Source organism: Loxodonta africana, chromosome 24, assembly GCF_030014295.1.
Source record: "Loxodonta africana isolate mLoxAfr1 chromosome 24, mLoxAfr1.hap2, whole genome shotgun sequence".
NCBI lineage: Eukaryota > Metazoa > Chordata > Mammalia > Proboscidea > Elephantidae > Loxodonta > Loxodonta africana.
In genome coordinates this window covers 33,771,752-33,795,135 of record NC_087365.1, presented here as the reverse complement: position 1 = coordinate 33,795,135, position 23,384 = coordinate 33,771,752, and the positions used below count along the sequence as shown (strand labels likewise).

Genomic DNA, 23,384 nt, shown 5'->3' with positions numbered 1-23,384 from the left:
TAGCGAACATTTTGATAAAAAAAAATTCCATAGACTCTAGACATCTGCACATGGAGAATGGATAAACCCCTTAAACCAAAAATACTCCCTGAAGTCATCTTTAAACCAAACAATAGTTTAGCTTTATTAGTAACAAAGGCCTGCCTTGAGCATTATGCTCTTTTAAGAACTATCTATATGTGGTCAAATTGACAACAGCAACTGTAAAGATTATAGATAGGAACCTTAGGGGGCAGTGAGTTTATGTTAATGAGGGAGGAACAGCTCAGGAGAATAATGGTTGAAAAACTCGAAGAATGTAATCAATGTCACTAAATTGTACAAGTAGAAACTGTTGAAGTGATGTATGTTTTGCCGTGTATATTCCCAACAACGACAATAAAATAAATAAAATTTAGGGGAAAAATAAAATCTGAAAGAGAACATACAAAACTGCCAAGAGTAGTTACCTTGAAGGAGAGAGCTGGGGAATATATAAACTTTCTATGTTATACACTTTGGTACTGCTAGAATTTTTAAAAATACATATGTACACACGTATTGTAAACGCACAACCGCATGGTATATACGCTGTAGAAAGCTACCATTTGTTAAGAAAAAAACGGGGCATATACAGGTACAGATATACAAGAAACTAACAATGACTGTTTCTCAAGAAGGAAACTGAGACTGAGGGTCAGGGTTGGGAGATATTTATTTTCTTCTATATATATACACACACACATCTTAATACTACATGCAAGTACTACCTGTAAAAAATAAAACTTTTTAGTTTCAAAAGTGATGTGAAAGATAAGGTTACATATATTTAAAGATTATTACATATCTTTAACGATGTGCAGACATTCTTTGTGGTGTAATAATAAATGAAAGAAAGCAGGAGCCACAACTGCATATTTAGTAGGAGCTAAACTACACAAAAAAAAAAAAAAAAAAAATTTTTTTTTTTTTTTAACTACATAAAGCAAAAATTGAAGAGAAAAAGCCTAATTGTAAGTGGTTGCCTCGAGGTGATGGGCTGGTTTTCTTTTTCGAAAACTTTATAAAAAGCTTTAAATTCTTAAATAAAATGTTTGACAAGTACAACATCTAACAGCCAAAAGGTCTTTTCAAGTCTTTTACAAATTGTGAGCGTTAAAAACAAACAAAAAACCTGTGACGGGTGGCGCTTCCAGCCAGCAAGGCAGCCGGCTTTGGGATTCCGAAGGGTGGTCCCCCCGTTTGCGACTCACACCACGTTCCGGCAGCTCGAAAGCCACACGCCTACAGAAAGGCGATTCGTAGTGTGGTGCAGGGCGGGGAAAGAGCCAAGCTCCTCGGGTTCAAATCCAGTTCCACCTTCACTGGGACAAGGCTCTTCACCTCACGGGGTTTTAGACTCCAAATACGTAAAACGGGGATAACGGTGGTACCTACCTCACCGGGCTGTGGTGAGAATGAAAGATACGTAAAGCACGCAGCAGTGCCTAATACACGTTAATCTCCCAGGAAACGTTATCGTTATCGCCCACCAAGGCCCAGGACGCCGCGACGCTGGCGCCGTGGGCCGGCCGGGACCCTCAGTCGGTTCCTCGCCTCGGCACAAGCTCCTGCTTCCGGTCCCAGGTGCAGCGGGATCCGGCGGCCCCACCTCGGTTCCCTGGGCCCCGGTTCCGAGGCCCGTGCCCAGGGTTCCGCCCTCCAATCAGGCCTAGCCCGACCCCGCCCAGCCCCGCGGGATCCCCGCCCAGCGCCGTAAGACCCCTTGAGGATGAGAGGCCGAGCGCTGGGTGGTGGGCGGCCGTGGTCGACTAGCTTCCAGCCCCCAGGTGCAAGCCCCTGGATGGAGTACACTCACCATCTCGGACCGATCGGGTAGCTCCGCGTCCCCCGCCCTCAGCCCAGTCCCGGTGCCTTCCCGCGCCTGCGCATAGCTTCCAGTGAAAACAGACTGCTCCGACAGCCTATCAGAGCCAGCGCGGGGCGGGTGGGCAGGTGGGCGGACCTTAGCAGGCTCTCCCAGGGCTCGTGGAGAATTTGCCTTACGCTGTCCGAAAGCGAAAAACAAAGGAGAGCTTTAGCAGTGGAAAATTCCCAGCTCCGGCATTGCCGAAATGATGCAGGTTCGCGGAAGAGGCTTTTAAACTCTCGACTGAGGTCCCAGCTGGCTCAGGAACCTCTAGGGTGGAGGGTGGTGGGCCAGGTGAGGCGGATGCTGAGATTTTTGCAAATATATTGAGTCGCGAAGCCAAAATGCGCCTAAGACACAGCCTGGGATTAGGGCCAGAGTCAGGCGTCTCTGGGGGCCCTGAGCGATCCCCTCGGGAATTTTCCGTGTAGGATCTGAGACAAAGTGGTTAGGACTAGCCTGGGAGTCCACAGGCTTTGGACTCTGAGCTCAGCCGCACCCTTGTTTTTACCGTGGAGAAGCCTCTTCACGTCTCTGTGCTGTCTCATTTTCTCAGCTTTAAACGGGGATCCTTCCTCCCAGAGCCCTATGGTGGCTCGTTTTCCCTCTTTAACCTTTCACTCTCGCAGGCCACAGAAACTTCTGGCTCCTCTAGCAGGAAATAACTAAAATACTGTCATTTAGTAAAGTACTGTGCATTATCTCCAGTAGCTACAGCACAGTGAGAATCAACATCCCCACTTGTATACGTTTCTTTGAAGCACTGGAACCTGCTGAATTCAACACCTTATCTAATTCCAAATTTTCATTCCACTACAGCCTCTCCACATGAGGACTTCGTGCTCTTCCTTCCAGGGGTGTCTGCATATTAAGAAGATTGGATAGTGACTTTACAGTGATGAAACCTGTTAAGATACCATCTTAACCAGTGGATCATCACTGGTAGCTGGACATATCAGAATCATGTGCCCCTGATATATGATTTGCTTAGAAGGGTATGTCACCTCTGTTACTTTTCACAAAAATTCATGGCCTTAACCATGGAAAAAGATCAAACTCAAACTGAGGACCTGACCAGTAATCTTTAAAAATGTCAAGGTCACTACTTTAGGTGAAGGGAAAGACAACATTCAATACAGGGGAGGTCAGCACAACTGGACTGGACCAAAAAGCAAAGAAGTCTCCTGAATAAACTGAATGCTTCAAAGGTCAGCGGAGCAAGTGTGGGGGTTTGGGGACTACGGTTTCAGGGGACATCTAAGTCAATTGGCAAAATCTATTAGGAAAACGTTCCACATCCCACTTTGAAGTGTGGCATCTGGGGTCTTAAACACTAACAAGCGGCCATCTAAGAGATGCATCAATGAGTCTCAACCCACCTGGATCAAAGGAGAATGAAGAACACCAAGGTCATAAGGTAATTATGAGCCCAAAAGACAGAAAGGGCTACATGAACTAGAGACTACATCATCCTGAGACCAGAAGAACTAGATGGTGCCCAGCCACAACCGATGACTGCCCTGACGGGGAACACAACAGAGAACCCCTGAGGGAGCAAGAGAGCAGTGGGATGCAGACCCCAAATTCTCATAAAAAGACCAGACTCAGTGGTCTAAGACTAGAAGAATCCTGGTGGTCATGGGCCCCAAACCTTCTATTGGCCCAGGACAGGAACCATTCCCAAAGCCAACTCAGCAGACATGGATTGGACTGGACAATGGGTTGGAGAGAGATGCTGATGAGGAGTGAGCTACCTGAATCAGGTTGACACTTGAGACTATGTTGGCATCTCCTGTCTGGAGGGGAGATGGGAGGGTAGAGGGGGTGAGAAACTGGCAAAACAGTCACGAAAGGAGACTGGAAGGAGGGAGCGGGCTGACTAATTAGGGGGAGAGTAAGTGGGAGTATGTAGTAAGACGTATATAAGTTTATATGTGAAAAACTGACTTGTAAACTTTCACTTACAGCACAATACTTTAAAAAAAAATATTGCACAAAAGAATGTCAGTGTTGTCAAAGACAGAACAAATGATGACCTGTCACACGTTGGGGGACTAAGATGTGGTAAGCAGCCCTGGTGGCGCAGTGGCTAAGTGCTCAGCTGCTAACCAAAAGGTTGGTAGTTCAAACCCACTAGCTGCTCCATAGAAGAAAGACGTGATACTCTGCTTCTGTAAAGATTACAGCCTCCTATGGGGCAGTTTTACCCTGCCCTGTAGGGTCACTATGAATTGGAATAAACTTGACAGCAAGTTTTTTTTTTAAGAGATGTGACAACTAAATGTAGTGTGGGATGCTGGATCTGATCCTGGAAAAGGAAAAAGAACATTGGTGGAAAAACTAGTGAAATGTGAATAAGGCCAGTAGTTTTTAGTCACTGTTATTTTACCAATGTTAATGTATTAGTTTTGATAACTGTTCCATGGTTATGTGGGATGTTAACACTGGGAGAAGCCAGGTGAGGGGTGTGCAGGAGCTCTCTGTACTATCTTTGCAACAACTCTGCAAATCTTAAATTATTTCAAAATAAGAAATTGAAAAAAAAAAAAAAAAGGATCCAAAACAATGATTATTGAATGCTGGGAACATTAGGGAAGCATTTAGCAAGGGGCAGAAGCAGCGATTCGACCCCAAAACATCCTGGAAGACAGGCACATGAAGGCTCATAACTATCATCTTATATATGGAGAACCAGATGAGAGAAGTGCAAGGATTCAACAAGATTACAACCCCAGACAGAATGCCAACAGTTCTGGAGTCAGAATGAGGGTGAGTAAGGAGCTGGATATAGTTTTCCAGTCTCATATAGGGTCTTGAGTGGCAGGCTTAGGAGTTTATTCTGTGGTAATGGAGGAACCGCTAAGATTTTAAGCAGGGGGAGGCATTGAGACTAAGGTCTTCCACAGTTCATTCTGAGGCAGCACAGAGGACAGACTGGGGGGGGGGAGAATGGACACAACAAGGACAGAGGGCTGCCACGGTCACTGAGTTAGGGATGAGGGATGTGGGCTGCAGCAGTGGGGGCACCTCTGAAGGAAGAGATTCAATAAGTTTTGGAGGTAGGTTTGACAGGATTTGGAAACTAATTAGATGGGAAGGCTGAGTTGGTTGCGAAGACTCCTAGGGTTGTGATTTGTGAACAGCAATATAGCAGAAGAGTTAAGCACACAGGCTTTGGAGTCTCATAGTCTTGGATTCCAACTTGTACCCTTGTCACCGAATAGCTATGGAAACTTCAGCAAGTTATTTACTTTCAGCCTGTATTTTCTCATCTGTAAAACAGAGACAGTCATCCCTTACCGAAAGTGGATGAGATGATAAAATGACAACACATGTAGCATATCTAGCAGTGTCTGGCACATAGTAATAAATGTTGGCAGTTGTTCTGGGACTAAGTGACTACAGGAGTGGCATTGCTCACTAGGATGGGGAAGATAAATATCAAGAGCAGGTCTGATGGCAAGTTCTCAAGCTCCTTCCCTGTGCAGAGCTTTGAGGAAATCCCTTGCCCACAGCCACAGTCACTCTTTGCTGAGCAGGAAAACTCTCTTCTCTTTGTCAACCAGTAAGATTCCCCTAGACACCACCTTCCCCCACCCAAGTGTCCTGGCCACAAAGCAGCTCTTGCTATAATGCTACAGAACTGACAAATGAGATGGGCCGGGAGTAACAGCAGTTCCTGTTCTGGCATTACACAATGTAAAACACTCTTCTTCAAAGTTCAGAGAACATTGAGGCAGCGACAGCCGAGTCCCAGTTTGATGCTTGTATGGGGTCTGGGGCTGGAGAGCCAACCAATGTCAGTTAAGAACAGCTATCTATTTCCCGATGAAAGGCTTCCTCACTATGAGGGGACGTGTCTTCCCCCACTGAACTAGCATGTTCTAGCTTATATGGGGCAGATTAAATAGAATATGCTCTCCTCTTCAGGACTGGGAGGAGCCTGCAATTTCTGTCCTCCAAGCACTGTCAGATTAGCATATTAAAAAATTTCAATTCCCTTAGCCTCTCTCCACTGGTACCATTTTAAATGAGAGCATGATCATCTCATTTCCTGACAGAAAAAGGCCTACTGAAGCCTGTGAGCAGGCCAGGTTGTTGAGAAGAGTTGGCCTTGGTAGCTACTAGGGGTTCTCTACTCAGCAGCCATGATTGGGGTCTGTAGAGCACCTTTCACTGTCTCAGGAAAATAATTCAGGTGAAGTCCCTGTGTTTGGCACTGTCCCAGATATGTTCCATCTTTATTTTCTCCAACATAGGAGCCAAATCTAATCTCACCAGAGTGGGTCTTTCTAGTTTTTTTTTCCTATCTACTCACAATACAGACAGGCTATAACCTGCCCACTTACAAAAGCAGAAAGACAGGAAACTATAGGACCTGCTCACATAGGTAGTTTCCCTGTAGGTAGGGAACACTTTTTTACCCAAGACTAACAGAAAAGTGTGCAAATGAAGGACGAAAAATGTTTAATTATAAACATAACATATTCTTACACCTTTTAAGAAAAACTCAAGCGAGGCAGGCCCCGTAAGGACCTTTATAAAAGCACGTGACTCCTGTAATGGTTGTAGAGTTACCTGAGTACTTGAAATTACAGTCCAAGGAAACAAAGGAGCTCCAGTACAGTATTATACAATCCAGTGCTGCCATTTAGTTAATGAAAGCATATATACAATTTTGCAAATAACTCTAAAAGAAAAACAAAAAGGAGGGGGGCTGGAGATACCAACAATTACTAGGTAGAAGTAATTAACCCCAAAGGTGTTTAGATGGATGGAGTTATATCCAACAAGGAGGGATACAAACACAGAGAAGTCTAATTTCTATGATTCACTCAGATACCCGTGAGTCACCCCTGATAACATTTCAAGTTACTAACCAGATAAGAAAAAGCCGCAAAGTGGGCTTGACTGACATAGTTTGTTTAGGATGAGACCTTTGTGGGTATTTGAGTTATGTTCTACTAAAATTTCTGATGAACTGCCATTGGTATATCAACCTCTTAATGAAAAATTAGTATCTGAATTTTAAATAGAGTTATTGTAAGTCTTATGAAATGGGATTCTTCTGCAGCAGGAAATCATTACTATGGGTGGCTGGATCAGTTTTACCAACTCCGTTTGATGAAAACAAGTGAAGGTCCTTTCCACCTGATCCAGGCTATGGAATGCTGCCTTTTCCAACCCCCCAAATAGAAGAATAAGGCAACTGTCACTTTACTTTGTTTTTATTTCAATGTAACATGCAGTAAAAAAAAGAGAAAAAAATTAACAAGGGTTTATTAGCATTTACAATGCTTACAAGAAAAAGGACTCTAAAAAGCAATTTAGTTTAGATTTAAGAAATTGCTCTAATTTAACACTTACAATAAATCTATTTCCAACTGTTCAGTTTGGATCAAAATTTAAGATAGCATTTGGTAGATATTTATGTCTGCTGACTAACTGCAATATTTTTCTATAACCTCTGATTCTTGGGATATCCAGCCCCCATTTTCCTAACACAGCAGGGAAGACATATACATGTGGCCATTTAAATTAAAGGAAGAAATGGAGTAAGGGAGATCCCAGGCTGCAAAAATATATACAAGCATTTACCTTTTCCAGAACTAAATGTTTCTTCCATAAAAATATTAAATAGCCAAGCCCTATAGAACTAGGGCCAGGGCTACTTCAAATATAACTATTCTGTATTTTAAAAATATAGGGCAGAAAGCCTTTTAGGTGGTATTTATACATTTCACACAATATTTCTAGGTCTCTAAATGAATCATGAAGCATTATGTAGAACAACAAAAAAAGCTACTTTCTTACATTATCTCTTAATTTAATCTCATAAATCTCTTGTAAATATTGTAGGTAACTACATTTCAATATGAGAATTCACTTCAAGAGTAAGTCTTTATAGAAGGCTTAATCTCCATAGCCATGTATTGCCGAAGTTTAGACTTGTATAATGAATGGGTAGTTGGCAGACATTCGCTCTGTAAGACAAAGCAATAGCATTTTTTTTTCTCCCAACCAATAAAAAGGCAGAGAGTCCCTACTTTGAAAACAACTAGGGCTTCTGGAGACCATACTACATTTCCAGGGGTATATGGACTAAAAAATAAAATAAGAGTTGGGCTGAGCCTAATCTCCCCCTTTATACTAACAATCTCTGGATGAGGCAACCCCCTTTTACTCACCTTAGTCTCTGCTTTATGATGGCAGTGTCTTAGAGTACAGATACACAAGATAAAAAAAAGTTTTCGTTGTTGTTTCAAGATTTAAATGGGGACAAAAAGACATTACTTTCCATATGGGATAGGGGTTTGTTAGTCTATGCTTACTCTTGACTCAATGCTACTTGTTTGTGCTACGCTACTAAAACCTGTCAAAGTCCCTGTTTCATGAGTTATGAGGCTGTCCCCAGAGTTCAGCTGTGACAGCTAAACTCAGGTGGCTTAGGCTTCATCCCACTGTCCATAAAGTAAAATCTGTGACAGCAGCCATCTCAACAGAGTCTAAGTTAGGCCAAGTTAAAAGAAATGAAGTACAGAAAAGTTCAAAGTGCATTAATTCACTACTAAAGGAGCAGTCTAAACAGTTAATGGGGGGGAAAAAGGAAAACCTAAATTTTCAAGGGTGAAAAGAATATCACAGGTGAGGGATGTTAATCCAATTCAGGATAATGTAAAGAACGGAAATAACTACTTCAGCTATGTGTCAGAGAAATGATAAATCTGAAGACTTAATCCACAGAGAATACATTTCTGTGGTTACTAGATGGTGATGCTTCCTTTTTTAGTTAGTACCACAGCTCTCCCAAATTAAAACGTAATTTCAGAGGATGTTTCATTGACTTCTATTTGGACTAGAAAGCACTCTGGTTACACCTTTAGCTGCTTGGTAATAACTAAATATAACTGAAGTTGGTGGATTATGATAAAACCATAAAGATGCAAACTCTTCCCATACAAAAATCTTCACTGATGGCTTTAGACAAATTCAGCTAAATTAATTCCAATTCTAGGTTAACTTTTATAAACAACAGTGAAGGAACCACAGTGTTAATATTGTTTGTAAAGTTTAGTATTCACAAGGCAATTAAATAATCAAATTTTCCAAATGAAGAGAGGTATGAAGTCAATTGCAGGCTGAGACGGACTTCTCCCTGAATTCAGATTGACAAAGCTATTTTGTAGACAGATGTAAAAGTCCTGCATCGCTTCCAAGTATAACATCAAAATGATGCCTGGATTCATGCTCCAGAAAGGAAAACAACAGTCAGGCCAGGCTGAAGTGAGAGGGACAGCAAAAGCCAGACGTCTGCTCATGGTCCCCAAGAGCTGGGTTAAGCTTGTACTTTTAACAAATGCCTCTTACCAAGAGGCTTAATATGAAGATCTTGCATATTACAGTTACCAAGGGACTTGCCCACATACCTGCAGAATCTTTAAAAAACCTACTCCCAAAGTGAGACTTAACACACATATATAAAATTGTTGGTAAGGAAAAAATCTAGTGGAATAAAACAAGGCAGATTTCATTGCTGTGTTAAATCTGAAGTTACGTAAGGTTTTGACTAGTCGTTTGCAGATCTGATTTCTGGAAATGCTGAGTAGAATTCTATCCAGAATCACTGGGAGATAAATCTCAATGATAACATTAATTTACTTACACAAAGATAACTCTCTAAACAGTCACAGTCCAATTTACAACAAGATGTGCAACAGGCAGAGAGAGAAAAGGACAAACATTATAAATGTGTTCTTGTCCTCTGATGGTGCAAATCCTCAGAAGCTATTCTTGTCCAAATCCTTCTGTTTCTTCAATGGCAAACAGCAGCTTTTCCTTCAGTTGCTCGTAACTCTTATAGGGTGGCAGGTCCAGGCGGTTAAAACTAAAAGTAATAATTGTTAGTAATGATTGAGAAAAGGAAATATACAAAGAATCATACGGGCATTATACCATAGCAAAACTGGCTTTAAACTCAGGCAAAACTGGGTTCAAATCCCAGCTCTGTCACTGGGTCTTTGAACAAGTGCTTTAACCTTTCCAAGTTTCAGTTTCGTCTCTGGTAAAATGGGAATAATAATCCCTACCTCTCGGGGTAGAGGGAAGCAGCAGCAAGCACATGACATACTGCCTGGTGCAGTAAGTACTCAATAAAATGTTAGTCCTTTCCATGCTCACCTCTCCACCTCAATTCTTCATCAGAGATTAGCCAACTTTTTCTGTAAAGGCGCTACCTCGGAAAGGGCCAGTAAAAGGGTCAGCTATTTTAGGCTTTGCATGCCATAAGGTCTCTTTTCAAAACATTTTAAGACCTCTACAATAAAAAGACAATCCAATTAAAAATGGGCAAAGGATAAGCAGTAACTTCGGTGAAGGGTAAGATGGTACACAATCCTGGGGAAGTCAGCGCAACTTGACCAGGGCAAAGTTATAGAAGCTTCATAGACAATCCCAAATGTCCTGAGAGAACAAGCTACTGGGCTGAGGGCTGGAGGCCATGGTCTCGGGAGACATCTAGTTCAACTGGCATAACACAGTCTATAAAGAAACTGTTCTACATCCAACTGTGCTGAGTAGCATCTGGGGTCATAGAAACCTGCTAGTGGCCATCTAAGATACATCTAGTGGTCCCATCCCAGCTGGAACAAAGGAAAGTGAAAAAGACCAAAGACATACGGGAAAGGTTAATCCAAAGGACTAATGGGCTAAAACTACCATAACCTCCACCAGACTAACCCCAGAAGAACTAGATGGTGCCAAGATACCACTACGAACTGCTCTGGCAAGGATGACAATAGAGGGTCCTGGGCAGAGCAGGAGAAAAACGTAGAACAAAAGTAAAATTCACCAAAACAAACAAACAAAAAAACCAAGCGTGCTGGTCTGACGGACATTGGAGAAACCCTGCGAGTATAGCCCCTGGACACCCTTTTAACTCCGTACTTAGGTCACTCCCAAGGTTCACCCTTCAGTCAAAGATTAGACAGGTCTATAGGGCCAACAATAACACATGTGAGGAACAGGCTGCATAGTTCAATTGATGCATAAGAGACTGATGGGCACAACAGCACCAAAGCAAAGAACAGAAGGCAGAAAGGGACTGGAAAACTGGATGAATGGAAATAGGGAAGAGAACTTGAAGCACTTATTGATGATGATCAAAGACCACAGTCTTCAGTATGGATTACACCTCAACATAAAACAAAAATCATCACAACTGGAACAATAAGCAACATCATGATAAACAGAGAAAACACTGAAGTTGTCAAGGATTTCCTTTTACTTGGATCCACAATCAACACCCATGGAAGCAGCAGTCAATAAATCAAAAGATGCACTGCACTCGGCAAATGTGCTGCAAAAAGACTTCTTTTAAGTGTTGAAAACCAAAGATGTCACCCTGAAGACTAAGGTGTGCCGGACCCAAGCCATGGTGTTTTCAGTCACCTCATATGCATGTAAAAACTAGACGATGAATAAGGAAGAACTGAAATCTCTGAATTGTGGTGTTGGCGAAGAATATTGAATGTACCATGGACTGCCAAAAGAATGAACAAATCTGTCTTTGAAGAAGTACAACCAGAATGCTCCTTAGAAATGAGAATGGTAACACTTCGTCTCACATACTTTGAACATGTTATTGGGAGGGACAAGTCTTGGAGACGGGCATCATGCTTGGTAAAGTATAGGGTCAGCGAAAAAGAGAAAGACCTTCAACGAGATGGACTGACACAGTGGTTGCAACAATGGGCTCAAGCATAACAATGACTGTGAGGATGGCACAGGACCAGGCAGTGTTTTGTTCTGTTATACACAGGGCTGCTATGAGTCAGAACCAACTCGACATCACCTAACAACAACAACTTTAAGAAATTATTTTCTGGTCTAGTATTCTGCTCCCATTGGCTCTCTGTGCTATTCTTAGTTTGCGAACTTTTAAAAGGCATCTTGATATTTTAGGCCATATCAGCATCAACATCACAAGGTAACAGATGATAAATGTACCCTAAAGCTTTGGCCGTCTGCTGTATTTTTAGGATAAGACCTAGGAAAATGTCTGTTGACAGGGAAATAATGTTATCCACAAAGGGAAAATAAACTTACAATGATTTCTTTGTCACGCTTGCAAATAAAAAACACAGAACTTGACAAAGTAATGAGACTAGTTTTTATGTGCGACTGAGAGAAGCTGTTCACAACAGTATAATTAAAGCATAGCACAGTCTCTTTCAAGTGAGAAAAGGGCAAATGGCTAGAGGTCAAACCAAAACACTTTTATGTGTAAGATCAACATACAAAAAAGTTCAATTGCATTTCTATACACTAGAAATGAACAATCTGAAAATAAAGAAAACAATTTCATTTACAATAGCGTCATAAAGAATAAAATACTTACGAATAAATTTAACGAAAGAAGTATAAGACTTGTATGCTAAAAACTTAAAAAAACACTGTCCAGTGAAATTTAAAAAGACAAAAAAAAAGGAAAGACATCCCATGTTCCTGGATCAGAACACTTAATATTGTTAAGATGGCAATACTCCCCAAACTGAGGTCAGAAATCTGAACAGACCCATAACAAGGGAAGAGACTGAAAAGCTAATAAAAAAAGCTCCCAACAACAACAACAAAAAGCCCTGGCCCAGATGGCTTCACTGGAGAATTCTACTAAACATAAAGAGACAAGCTTGTACTGGTACTACTCAAACTTCTGAATTTATTCTATGAAGACAGCATAACCCTGACATCAAGACGAGGCAAAGACACAACAAAAAAAGAAAATTACACACCAATATCTCTCATGAATACAGATGCGAAAATTCTCAACAAAATTCTAGCCAATAGAATTCAGCATCATATCCCAAGTGGGATTCATACAAGGTATGCATGGATGGTTCAACATTAGAAAATCAATCAAGGTAATCCACCACATAAATAAAACAAAAGAATCACATGATCATCTCAATTGATGCAGAAAAGGCATTCGATAATGTCCAACACCCATTCCTGATAATAACTCTCAATAAAATAGGTACAGAAGAGAATTTCCTCAACATAATAAAGGGCATCTATACAAAACCAACAGCCAACATCATTCTTAATGGAGAGAGGCTGAAAACATTCTTCCTGAGAACAGGAACGAGACAAGGATGCCCTTTATCATCACTCCTATTTAACACTGTGCTGGAGGTTCTAGTTAGAGCAATAAGGCAAGAAAAAGAAATCAAAGGCATCCAAATTGGTAAGGAAGAAGTAAAACTATCCCAATTTGCGGACGATATACTATGCGTAGAGAACCCAAAGGACTCCACAAGAAAACTACTGGAACTAATAGAAAGATTCAGCAGAGTAGTAGGATACAAGATAAACACACACAAGTCAGTTGGATTCCTATATACCAATAAAGAGAATGACAAAAAGGAAATCAAGAAAGCGATACCATTTATAATAGCCCCTGAAAAAATAAAATGCTTAGGAATAAATCTAACAAGGGACATAAAAGACCTATTAAAAAGAAAACAAAAAAATGCTACTGCAAGACACCAAACTAGACCTAAATAAATGGAAAAACATACCTTGCTCATGGACAGGCAGACTCAACATTGTGAAAATGTCAGTTCTACCCAAAGCAATCTATAAATACAATGAAATCCTGATCCAAATACCAACAGCATTCTTTAACAAGATGGAAAAAATTATCACTGGCTTTATATGGAAAGGAAAGAGGTCTGAGGTAAGTAAAGCACTGTTGAAGAAAAAGAATAAAGTAGGAGGACTAGCTCATTACCTACCTGAGAACCTACTATACACCCAGGATAGTGAAAACAGCCTGGTTACTGGTACAACAACAGACACATTGACCAATGGAACAGAATTGAGAACCCAGATGTAAATCCATCCACCTATAGTCACCTGATCTCTGACAAAGGCCCAAAGTCCATTAAATTCAGAAAAGACAGTCTTTTTAACCGATGGTGCTGGCAAAACTGGATGTGTATCTGTGAAAAAATCAAACAGGACCTGTACCTCACACAAAAACTAATTCAAAATGGATCCAAGACCTAAATATAAAACCAATAACTATAAAGATCATAGAAGAAAAAACACAGTCAATGAACAGGATACAAACCATAACTAACGATACACATACACTGGAAGATATAAGCTAGATAACTGGGATCTTCTAAAAATTAAACACTTATGTTCATCAAAAGACTTCATCAAGAGAGTAAAAAGAGAACCTACAGACTGGGAAAAAATTTTTGGCTATGACAAATCTGACAAAGGTCAATCTCTAAAATCTATAGGAAAATCTAACACCTCTACAACAAAAAGACAATCCAATTAAAAATGGACAAAGGATATGAACAGACACTTCACCAAAGAAGACATTCAGGCGGCTAACCGGCACATGAGGAAACGCTTAAAATCATCAGCCATCAGAGAAATGCAAATCAAAACTACAATGAGATACCAGCTCACCACAATATTATTGGCACAAATCCAAAAAATAGAAAATAACAAATGTTGGTGAGGCTGCGGGGAGCATGGAACTCTTATGCACTGCTGGTGGGAATATAAAATGGTATAACCATTTTGAAAAACTACATGGTACTTCCTTAAAAAGCTAGAAATAGAAATACCATACAGTCCAGCAATCCCACTCCTAGGAGTATATCCCAGAGAAATAAAGAGCCGTCACACCATTAGATATATGTGCACCAATGTTCACTGCAGCGCTGTTCACAAAAGCAAAAAGATGGAAACAACCTAAGTGCCCATCAACAGATGAATGCATAAACAAACTATGGTACGTACCCACAATGGAATACTACCCAACAATAAAGAACAATGATGAGTCTATGAAACATCTCACAAAATGGATGAATCTGGAGGGCATTATGCTGAATAAAGTAAGTCAATCACAGCAGGACAAATATTGTATGAGATCACTATTATAAAAACTCATGAAAAGGTTTACACAGAAACAATCTTTGATGGTCATGAGGGAGGAGAGAGGTAGGAAGGGAGGAACACTAACAACAATAGGTAAGTGGTAACTCTGGTGATGGGTAAGGTAGCACACATACTACGGAAGTCAGTACAACTTGAGCAAGGCAAGCTTCATACACACATTCAAACTCCCTGAGGGACCCAAATGCTGGGCCGAGGACTGGAGACCATGGTCTCAGGAGACATCTAGCTCAACTGACATAACATAGTTTATAAACAAAATGTTCTACATCCTACTTTGGTGAGTAGCATCTGGGGTCTTAAAAGCTTGTGAATGGCCATTTAAGATACTCCACTGGTCCCACCTTGTCTGGATCAAGACAGAATGAAGAAAACCAGAGACACAAGGGAAAGATCAGTCTAAAGGACTAATGAACCACAACTACCACAGCTGCCACCAGACCGAGTCCAGTGCAACTAGATGGTGCCGCCTACCACCACCAACTGCTCTGACAAGGATCACAATAGAGCATCCCGGAATAAGCTGAAGAAAAATGTAGGACAAAATTCTAACTCACAAAAAAAGACTTAACTGGTGTGAAAGAGACTGGAGAAACTCTAAGAGTATGGCCCCTGGATACCTTTTTAACTCAGTACTGAAGTCACTCCTGAGGTTCACCCTTCAGAAAAAGATTATGTAGGCCCATAAAACAAAATGAGACTAAAAGGGCATGCCAACCCAGGGTCAAGGATGAGAAGGCAGGAGGGGACAGGAAAGCTGGAACCCAAAGTCAAGGAGGGGAGAATGTTGACATGTCATGGGGTTGACAACCAATGTCACAAAACAATATGTATAATAATTGTTTAATGAGAAACTAATTTGCTCTGTAAACCTTCATGTAAAATACAAAAAAAAAAAAGAGCTAAAGCTATTAAAACTCTTACGAAAAAACGTAAATCTTTGTGGCCTCGGGTTAGACAATGATTCCTTAGCTATGACACCCAAAACACAAGCAACAAAGAAAATATAGATAAACTGAACTCCATCAAAATTTAAGATTTTATGCTTCAGAGGATATCATCAAGAAAGTAACTGGACTAACTCAGAACTAAAGCCACTCTTAAGTCCACCTTTCAGCCAAAGATTGGACAGGCCTATAAAACAAACAATAACACACGTGGGGAATGTGCTTCTTAGTTCAATCAAGTATACGAGACCAAATGGGCAACACCTACCCAAAAGCAAAGATGAGAAGGCAGGGAGGGACAGGAAAACTGGATGAATGGACATGGAGAACCCAGGGTAGAAAGCTAAAGGGGAAGAATGCTGATACATTACTGGGATTGCAACCAATGTCACGAAACAATTTGTGTATAAATTTCTGAATGAGAAACTAATTTGTACTGTAAACTTTCAGTTTATAGTACTAAAATACAATAAAATTGAAAAAAAGAAAGTAACAGGACAACCAACACAATGGGAAAAAATATTTGCAAATTATGTATCTGAGAAAAGACTGGTTCCAGAATAAAGAACTCTTGTAACTCAACAATAAAAGACAAATAACCCAATTAAAAAATGAACAAAGTATAAACAATTCTCCAAAGAAAATACACAAATGGCCAATAAGCACATGAGAAGATGTTCAACATCAATAGTCATCAGGGAAATACAAATCAAAACCACAATGAGATACTACTTAAAACACATCATGATGGCTGTAATAAAAATGACAGGCATTGGTGAGAATATGGATAAACTGCTGGTGGGAATGTAAAATGGTACAGTTGCTTTGGAAAACAGTTTGGTAGTTCCTCAAAAGATTAAAGACATAGAGTTATCCTATGACCTAGCAATTCCACTCCTAGGTATATACCCAAGAGAAATAGCATACATCTAACTCAAAAACTTATACATGAATGTTCAAAGCTGCATTACTCATAATAGCTAGGAAGTGGAAACAACACAAATGTCCATCAACTGATGATTGGATAAACAAAATGTGTTGTACCCATAAAATGGAATATTATTTGGTCAAAAAAAAAAGAAAGAAAGAAATGAAGTACTGATACATGCTACAACATCGAAGAACCTGGGAAACAGTAACTTAAGAAGCTGGTCACAAAAGGTCACATATTGTATGATTCCATTTATATGAAATATCCAGAAGAGGCAAATCCACAGAGACAGAGAATAGATTAGCAGTTACCAGGGGCAGCAAGCGGCTGGGGGAAATGGGGAGTGAACTGCTAACGGGCTTGGGGTTTCTTTTGGGGGTGAAAAAAATGTTCTGGAACTAAATAGTGGTGATAGTTGCACAACCTTGTGAATATAGTGACCACCACTGAATTGTTCTTTAAAAGAATGAATTGTACTTTAAAAGAGTGAATTTTATAGTACGTGAATTATGTCTCAACAAAGTTTTATTTAAAAAGCACCACATGTATTTGTATGTATAAAAGTATAAAAGAACAGACAAAAATTAGTAAAAAGTGTAGATGGTGAAAATAAACGAATATCCAGCTAGGTTCATATATGACCAATGGAATTGGTCTCACAAAATAAAGTTCAAATACTGTTGATGTCAGGCCGAAACCCAACATATTATTGTATTTGAGGTTAAGATTAGGATTGGCTTTAATTTTCTACATTTTTGGAAATGTGGTTAAATTATATTTATAATGGGAAAGTAAGGCTTCTGATTACTATATTAGAAAGTAGCTCTTTTAATAACTGTTTAGACTCTGATTTCTTTCCGTGCCCTCAGAGAAGAGTGAAATGTTTTCTAACTGCCACATTTTTTGAAAATTCAGGGTGGGAAAGTGAATGACAGCAAGTGGGCACAAGGGGTTGTTTTGGAGTGATGAAAATGCTCTAAAAGTGGATTGCAGTGATTGTTGCACTACTCCACAGAACCACTAAAACGTAAAAAATTTATTGCCGTCGAGTTGATTCTGACTCATAGTGACCCTATAGGACAGAGTAGAACTGCCCCATAGGGTTTCCAAGGAGCACCTGGTGGATGTGAACTAATAACCTTTTGGTTAGCAGCCATAGCTCTTAACCACTACGCCACCAGGGTTTCCAGATCTACTAAAAATCATTGAATTATACATTTAAAATGGGTAAATATTATGGTATATAAATTATGCCTCAACAGATCTGTTAAAAGTGATTTAATATGTTAAAATAGATTTCATTTCTAATACCTAACAAGCTTTAATATCTATACGATAACTGAAAAAAAGGCTATTTATTTACTTTCTGACTTTACTTACCAGGTATGACTTCTAGGTAACCAATTTTCTTTCCCAACTTTTTCAATGCAAAACTTCTGTGGTCCATTGCTCCCTATAATATAAATAGTTTGTCAACACAGTGGCTATCAAAGTGTGGTCCCCGGTCCAGCAGCATCAGCACCACCAAGGAACTTGTTAGAATGACAAATCCCACCCCCAACTACTGAGTTAGGAACCCTGGGGGTAGGGCTTAGCAGTATGTGTTTTAGCAAACTTCCAGGTTGATTCTGATAAGTGCTACAGTTTGAGAACCACTGTGTTAATGTATGCCCAAGAGGAGAACATGCAGTTTTATTCAGCATTCCATAGCTAGAATTGCATAATATTATGACTAATTAATAATAGCTCACATAATAGAAGACATAAAAAGCATAATTTTAGTAGTTTTAAACACAATAAACTAAAATCCACTGTCTTATACAAAAATGCTTCATTTAGATGTGCAACTGTTAAAACTTCATAAAACAGAAAGATCCTATTTGCCAATGAGTCAACTCTGACTAATGGCTACCCCATGTGTGTCAGAGAACTGTGTTCCATACGGTTTTCAGTGGCTGATTTTTCAGAAATAGATTGCCAGGCCTTTCTTCTACGGTACCTCTGGGTGGATCTGAACCTACAATCTTTCAGTTAGCAGCAATTAGTAGCAGAGCCCACTAACCATTTGTATCACCCAGGGATTCCATAAACATCCTAGTGAATTCAGTATTAACTGTGCTTTGGTATTTATTCTGTGCTTATAGGTCCTGTAGGGAATATCCTTTCCAATTCACACACAAACACACACACAGACCCCCAATTTTTGCCTCTCACCTACTTTCTACTGGACAGAGCTGTGAATGGTGACCTTAGACCCCAGGAAGCCTTTATTGGTAGTGCTACTGGACTTTTTAATCAGAACGGGCCTGGGACACTAAATACTCTGCAGCGTGTGAACAGTCCTGCATGAATCACTTTCTTTATGCCTCACCCAGCTAAACCCAGTACAAATATTTGTTAGTACTTTTGCATCAAATAACATCGGACTGTTTTTACAAGTAGCTATGTGAAAAGTCCAGTAACATAAGAGATGGTCATTATGAAGAAAGAAGTTTGAAATGATTAAATAATTAAGCTTGAAATTATTAAATAATTTATTCACTCTGCACATTCTCTCTTCTCTAAGCACATAGTGAAAAAGGAGTTTAGTTCAATAGTGCTAATTAATATGTAACAGAGAAGATTCTGGTTTTAAGAGACTTAGAATCAAATATGAAAATACCAGAAACATGAAATTAAACGAATTTGATGAATTTCATTAATAAACGCTGTTTTACAAATACATATTACTACCATCCTGAATACTTCCTGAAATTTTATGAAACAGTCATTAAAAAAAAATCCGGTTATAAAAATTATATACTGAAATTATTTATTTTTAGGTTGCCTGTTGTTCTCAATCTTACTCCAACACTGTCCCTAAAGGTCTATCAAATATCTTCGGTGTAGACTGTTGAACATACACTTCTATTCTCAGCCATTTTTCACATGATATGGCCTCCCAGATCTTTTATAAGTATCAGAGTCTTGGCCTGTAGTGGAATTTCATGATAGGAGATACAGTCACAGCAGGGGAATTATTTTGACACTACCCTTTTAAATGAGAGTTCTCATTTTTCTTCACTTTGACAGTTTGGAATTTATTTTGGCAGGTGCCTTCTTTTTCTTATTATATATATTGAAGTCTAATATTTCCCCTCTGTTCTTTAATTTTCTTATTTTTATAATGAATGCCTTCTGATCTTCTCTTAAACCCAAACATTTTCATTATAAGTAGGAACAAGTATCAATCACTTAATTATATCTTCTAATATAGTTGTTCCCAAATATGTTCTGAAATACATATTATTTCATAATAAATCATTTATTTCTCTTTTATGTTACAATTAGTGCTATGTAGCTATATATTTTAGAAATTGTAGGTATGTTATTTCATCTACCAATGTCATTTTAGAGTATCAAAGTGGACATTATAATTTGTTATAAAAACAAGATGTTGGATTCTGATAAGATTGAAAACCATGTTAAAGAATTACATACACTACTCCTCCAATTTTCCACTGCATGGAATGTTAAACCAGAGGCTTCTCAAGTCTACAAATCATCTGACTGTCTCTGCCTTCCAGCAATATCTTTCTGGGTTGTTTTAGACAGCTTCACTCAACCCCAAGTACTATTCCCAAGAACAGCCTAGTTCTCTTTAATGATTAGATTTCCAATTTATATTAAGAAGCTTGTACCAATTTTTTTTTTTTTTTTCCTAGTTTGGCCACTACTCCTTTCTTCCCCAAGCCCCAAAATGGTTTTCCTTGTCCTTCAAGTTAAAATACATTCTCAAAGATGCCCCTCTAAAAACATCCTTAGAAAATGTCCTTCTCTGAGACTTCTGTTGCACTGGATACATAACTCCCTTCTATGTTAGCTTCTGGGAGACTCTACTTTTTACTTTAACTCTGGGAGTTCTCCTTGAAGTCTGCCTCCAGGCTATTTCTGTCACAGACCTAAATACAGAGGTTTCTAAGCACTGGCCCTCTACTACTCTTTGTCTTCTATTTCTGCATAAGACCACCCATCCTCACAGCTTCAAATGTCACTACTCTGATGACTCAAAGTTCCCTCTCTACTCTTACCTCTAACTGGTACTTTAGCACCACCCATACAATTGCCCCCTGGGACTTTCTACTTGTCTGACAGTCACCTAAACTAAACTCAGTAGGTTCTGAGACACTCTTCCATCCTCCCCCAAACTCCAAATCCTATGCTCTTTTATAGCTGCCCCATTTCTCTATGTCTCATAACTTGGGAGTTATCTTGGACACTCCTCCCTTACACCTCATCTTCCAAACCAAGTCTTATTTCTACCTGTTTCTCTTTATAGAACTTCCCTGGTATTTATCCCTTCTTTTCAATTTCCACTTCCACCTCCTCAGATCAGGCTCTCATCATTGCTGCAGTAATTTATTTCCATATCCAGATTCTCCCCATCTTTTAATCTACCCTATCTATACCTTGGAGCCCCGGTAGCACAGTGGTTAAGAAGAGCTCAGCTGCTAACCAAAAGGTCAACAGTTCGAATCCACCAGCTGCTCTTCAGAAACCCTACTGGGCAGTTCTACTCTGTCCTGTATGGTTGCTATGAGCCAGAATCGACTTGAGAGCTACGGGTTTTATCCATACCTTGCTATCAAGTCTTCTTACAGTGTTTCTTCAGCAGTTTATTCTTCTATTCAGGAAGTTTCCATAACTTCCAAAATCCTCAGGTTAATGTCCAAATTCTTTTTGTCTGGCTTTTAAGGTCTTTGTTAAACTGGTTCCATACCCTTGTATATAGAATCTTGTACTCAGTTCTCTAATTCTGACCCTTTGCTTTAGCTATGCAGAGTACTCTGCAAGGATGTCTTAGTACCTTCGCTTCTGTAACCCCTGTCTATAATACTCACTGCATATATTTATAGGCTTGATTCAAGTCTTACTTTATTTAAGGCCCCTTGCCTGACTACTCTAACCACAATGATCTTTCCCCTTATTTGAATTATTACAACATTTACTGTCTTTAATGTCCAATTTGCTAGACAAGTATTGTCATTTAATGATTAACAACTTTAGACAACCAGAGACCTAAAGTCTTAGGGATCAAAGTCTCTCCTGTGTATCTTCCTATGGTACCTGGAACAATTTCGGTGATAAACACTTGAATTTACTTAAATGTACTTTTTTAATTAGTCACAAAATACATATTCTTATGGTCATTCATTTTAATACAACACATATTTAATCAGTGACTACAATGTAACGAGCACTGTTACAGAAATTAAAAAATGAAGATATGGATCTATATCTCAAAGAGCTCCTAGTCTAATAAGGAACAGTGGGAAATACATCATTAAAATACAGTATAATACAACCAAAGTGCCTGGCCTGCAGGAGCCACTGAAATGTTTGCTAAATCACTGAATGAGCAAGCAGATCTACAGAGGACTGCTACACTCCTGAGCTGAAATGAGAGATGTAGCCTAAGGTTCAAAATTTCTACAGAGGTAAGGACTACAAAGTGATTTAGGTTTACACAAATCACAGGTTAACTGACTAGTTAAGAAAACAGTTTATACTTGTCTTTGTTATTTTTGTTAAAGTTTATGTAACTGCAGTGTGGTAAACAAGCTTCTACATAGGAAAGGTGATCCTGTATACATACCCATGAGGTCAGCAAATCCTCCAACTGGCAATCGGCAGGTTCCAGTTACAAACTGCAGAAGTCTCATTCTCTTCTCATTATCAATTTCTTTAACAAACTATTAAAAGCACATTTTAAGAGCTTTTAAGAGTAGGTCATATGTTTAGCATACTAAACCAGGAAAAAAAAAATCATTACTTCAAATTTTAAATGAACCCCTTGCGTCAGCTACACTAGATAATGCCTGCACCCAACACTGTGGATGTAGGAGCATCTTCATGTTTGTCAAAGCACCACCAGCCTTCCCCTATATACATATTAGAACTACATCCTCACAGGGAGATAGAAAAACGATATCCTAGGCCCGAGAGCCCCCTCCTCATGCAATCTCAAGATTAGCTTCTCCAGGGCATCTCTTCCCTTTTACTTCCTAGAAGGCCAGTCCCATAGGATATTTATGTGGTGACATAAGGCACAGAGTTTGATTCAGAACAGACTTTTTGGTTTCAGGAACAAGTAAAATTCTGTTCACAGAATGCTGATCCAGATACACCCCAATAATTTCTTTCCCTCACTGTCCTTTAGGTTTTGGCACAGCCATTCACGGCCAGAATTACCTGGCTTTTATCTCCTACCTCTCTGACTCAAAACACTGGGTGTCTAGAAGATGCTTTCTAGTCTATAGCACTTCTATAGCACAGTTCTTTTGGTTCTGTCAAATACTTTTGGTGAAGAACAATTTTTATCCTATTACACTACTGTTAATTATTTTTAAATGCTAATTCCGTTTGCTACAGAAGCTTAATTCATCTCTGAGTTACTCATATGAATTCCTTTAAGTGTACAGCCTACATTTTTTGAAAAGATACCATATAATTCCAAACCAGGTCTGTAAGTTTTGCCTTCTGAACATTATTTAATTCTTAATGAGGAATGAATGATGAAAACCATACTTTAAACAGTTTTATAAAATTCTAAAGCATTGAGATCAAATGCAGGTGAATCTTATCATCTGGAGCTGCCTTACAT

At 39.4% G+C, this 23,384-nt stretch overlaps 2 protein-coding genes and 1 long non-coding RNA gene across 5 annotated transcripts in view; 1 reads left to right on the top strand and 2 right to left on the bottom strand.

The window, feature by feature from the left end:
- DYNLRB1 (dynein light chain roadblock-type 1) overlaps positions 1–1,914 on the bottom strand; it is a 30,315-nt gene extending 28,401 nt beyond the window's left edge. Inside the window, exon 1 of the mRNA XM_003411668.4 lies at positions 1,838–1,914. Coding sequence (XP_003411716.1) covers positions 1,838–1,840 — 3 coding nt within the window. The 5' untranslated portion in view covers positions 1,841–1,914. The remainder of the gene's footprint in view (positions 1–1,837) is intronic.
- The window catches only part of ITCH (itchy E3 ubiquitin protein ligase), a 151,890-nt gene that overhangs the window by 28,401 nt on the left and 100,105 nt on the right, over positions 1–23,384 (bottom strand). For 2 of the 3 annotated variants that reach the window (XM_003411667.4, XM_023550161.2), the window contains 3 exons: positions 22,377–22,473; positions 18,122–18,194; positions 1,838–9,773 (listed from right to left, as the gene is read on the bottom strand). In XM_003411667.4, coding sequence (XP_003411715.1) covers positions 9,674–9,773; positions 18,122–18,194; positions 22,377–22,473 — 270 coding nt within the window. In that variant the 3' untranslated portion in view covers positions 1,838–9,673. Of the gene's footprint in view, positions 1–1,837; positions 9,774–18,121; positions 18,195–22,376; positions 22,527–23,384 lie in introns of those variants that run through there. The other variant, XM_064276000.1, reaches the window with a different exon arrangement.
- LOC135228605 (uncharacterized) lies at positions 2,014–12,377 on the top strand. Its single transcript, XR_010319247.1, has 2 exons — positions 2,014–2,102; positions 2,708–12,377. It is a non-coding gene; the product is annotated as an uncharacterized LOC135228605 (long non-coding RNA).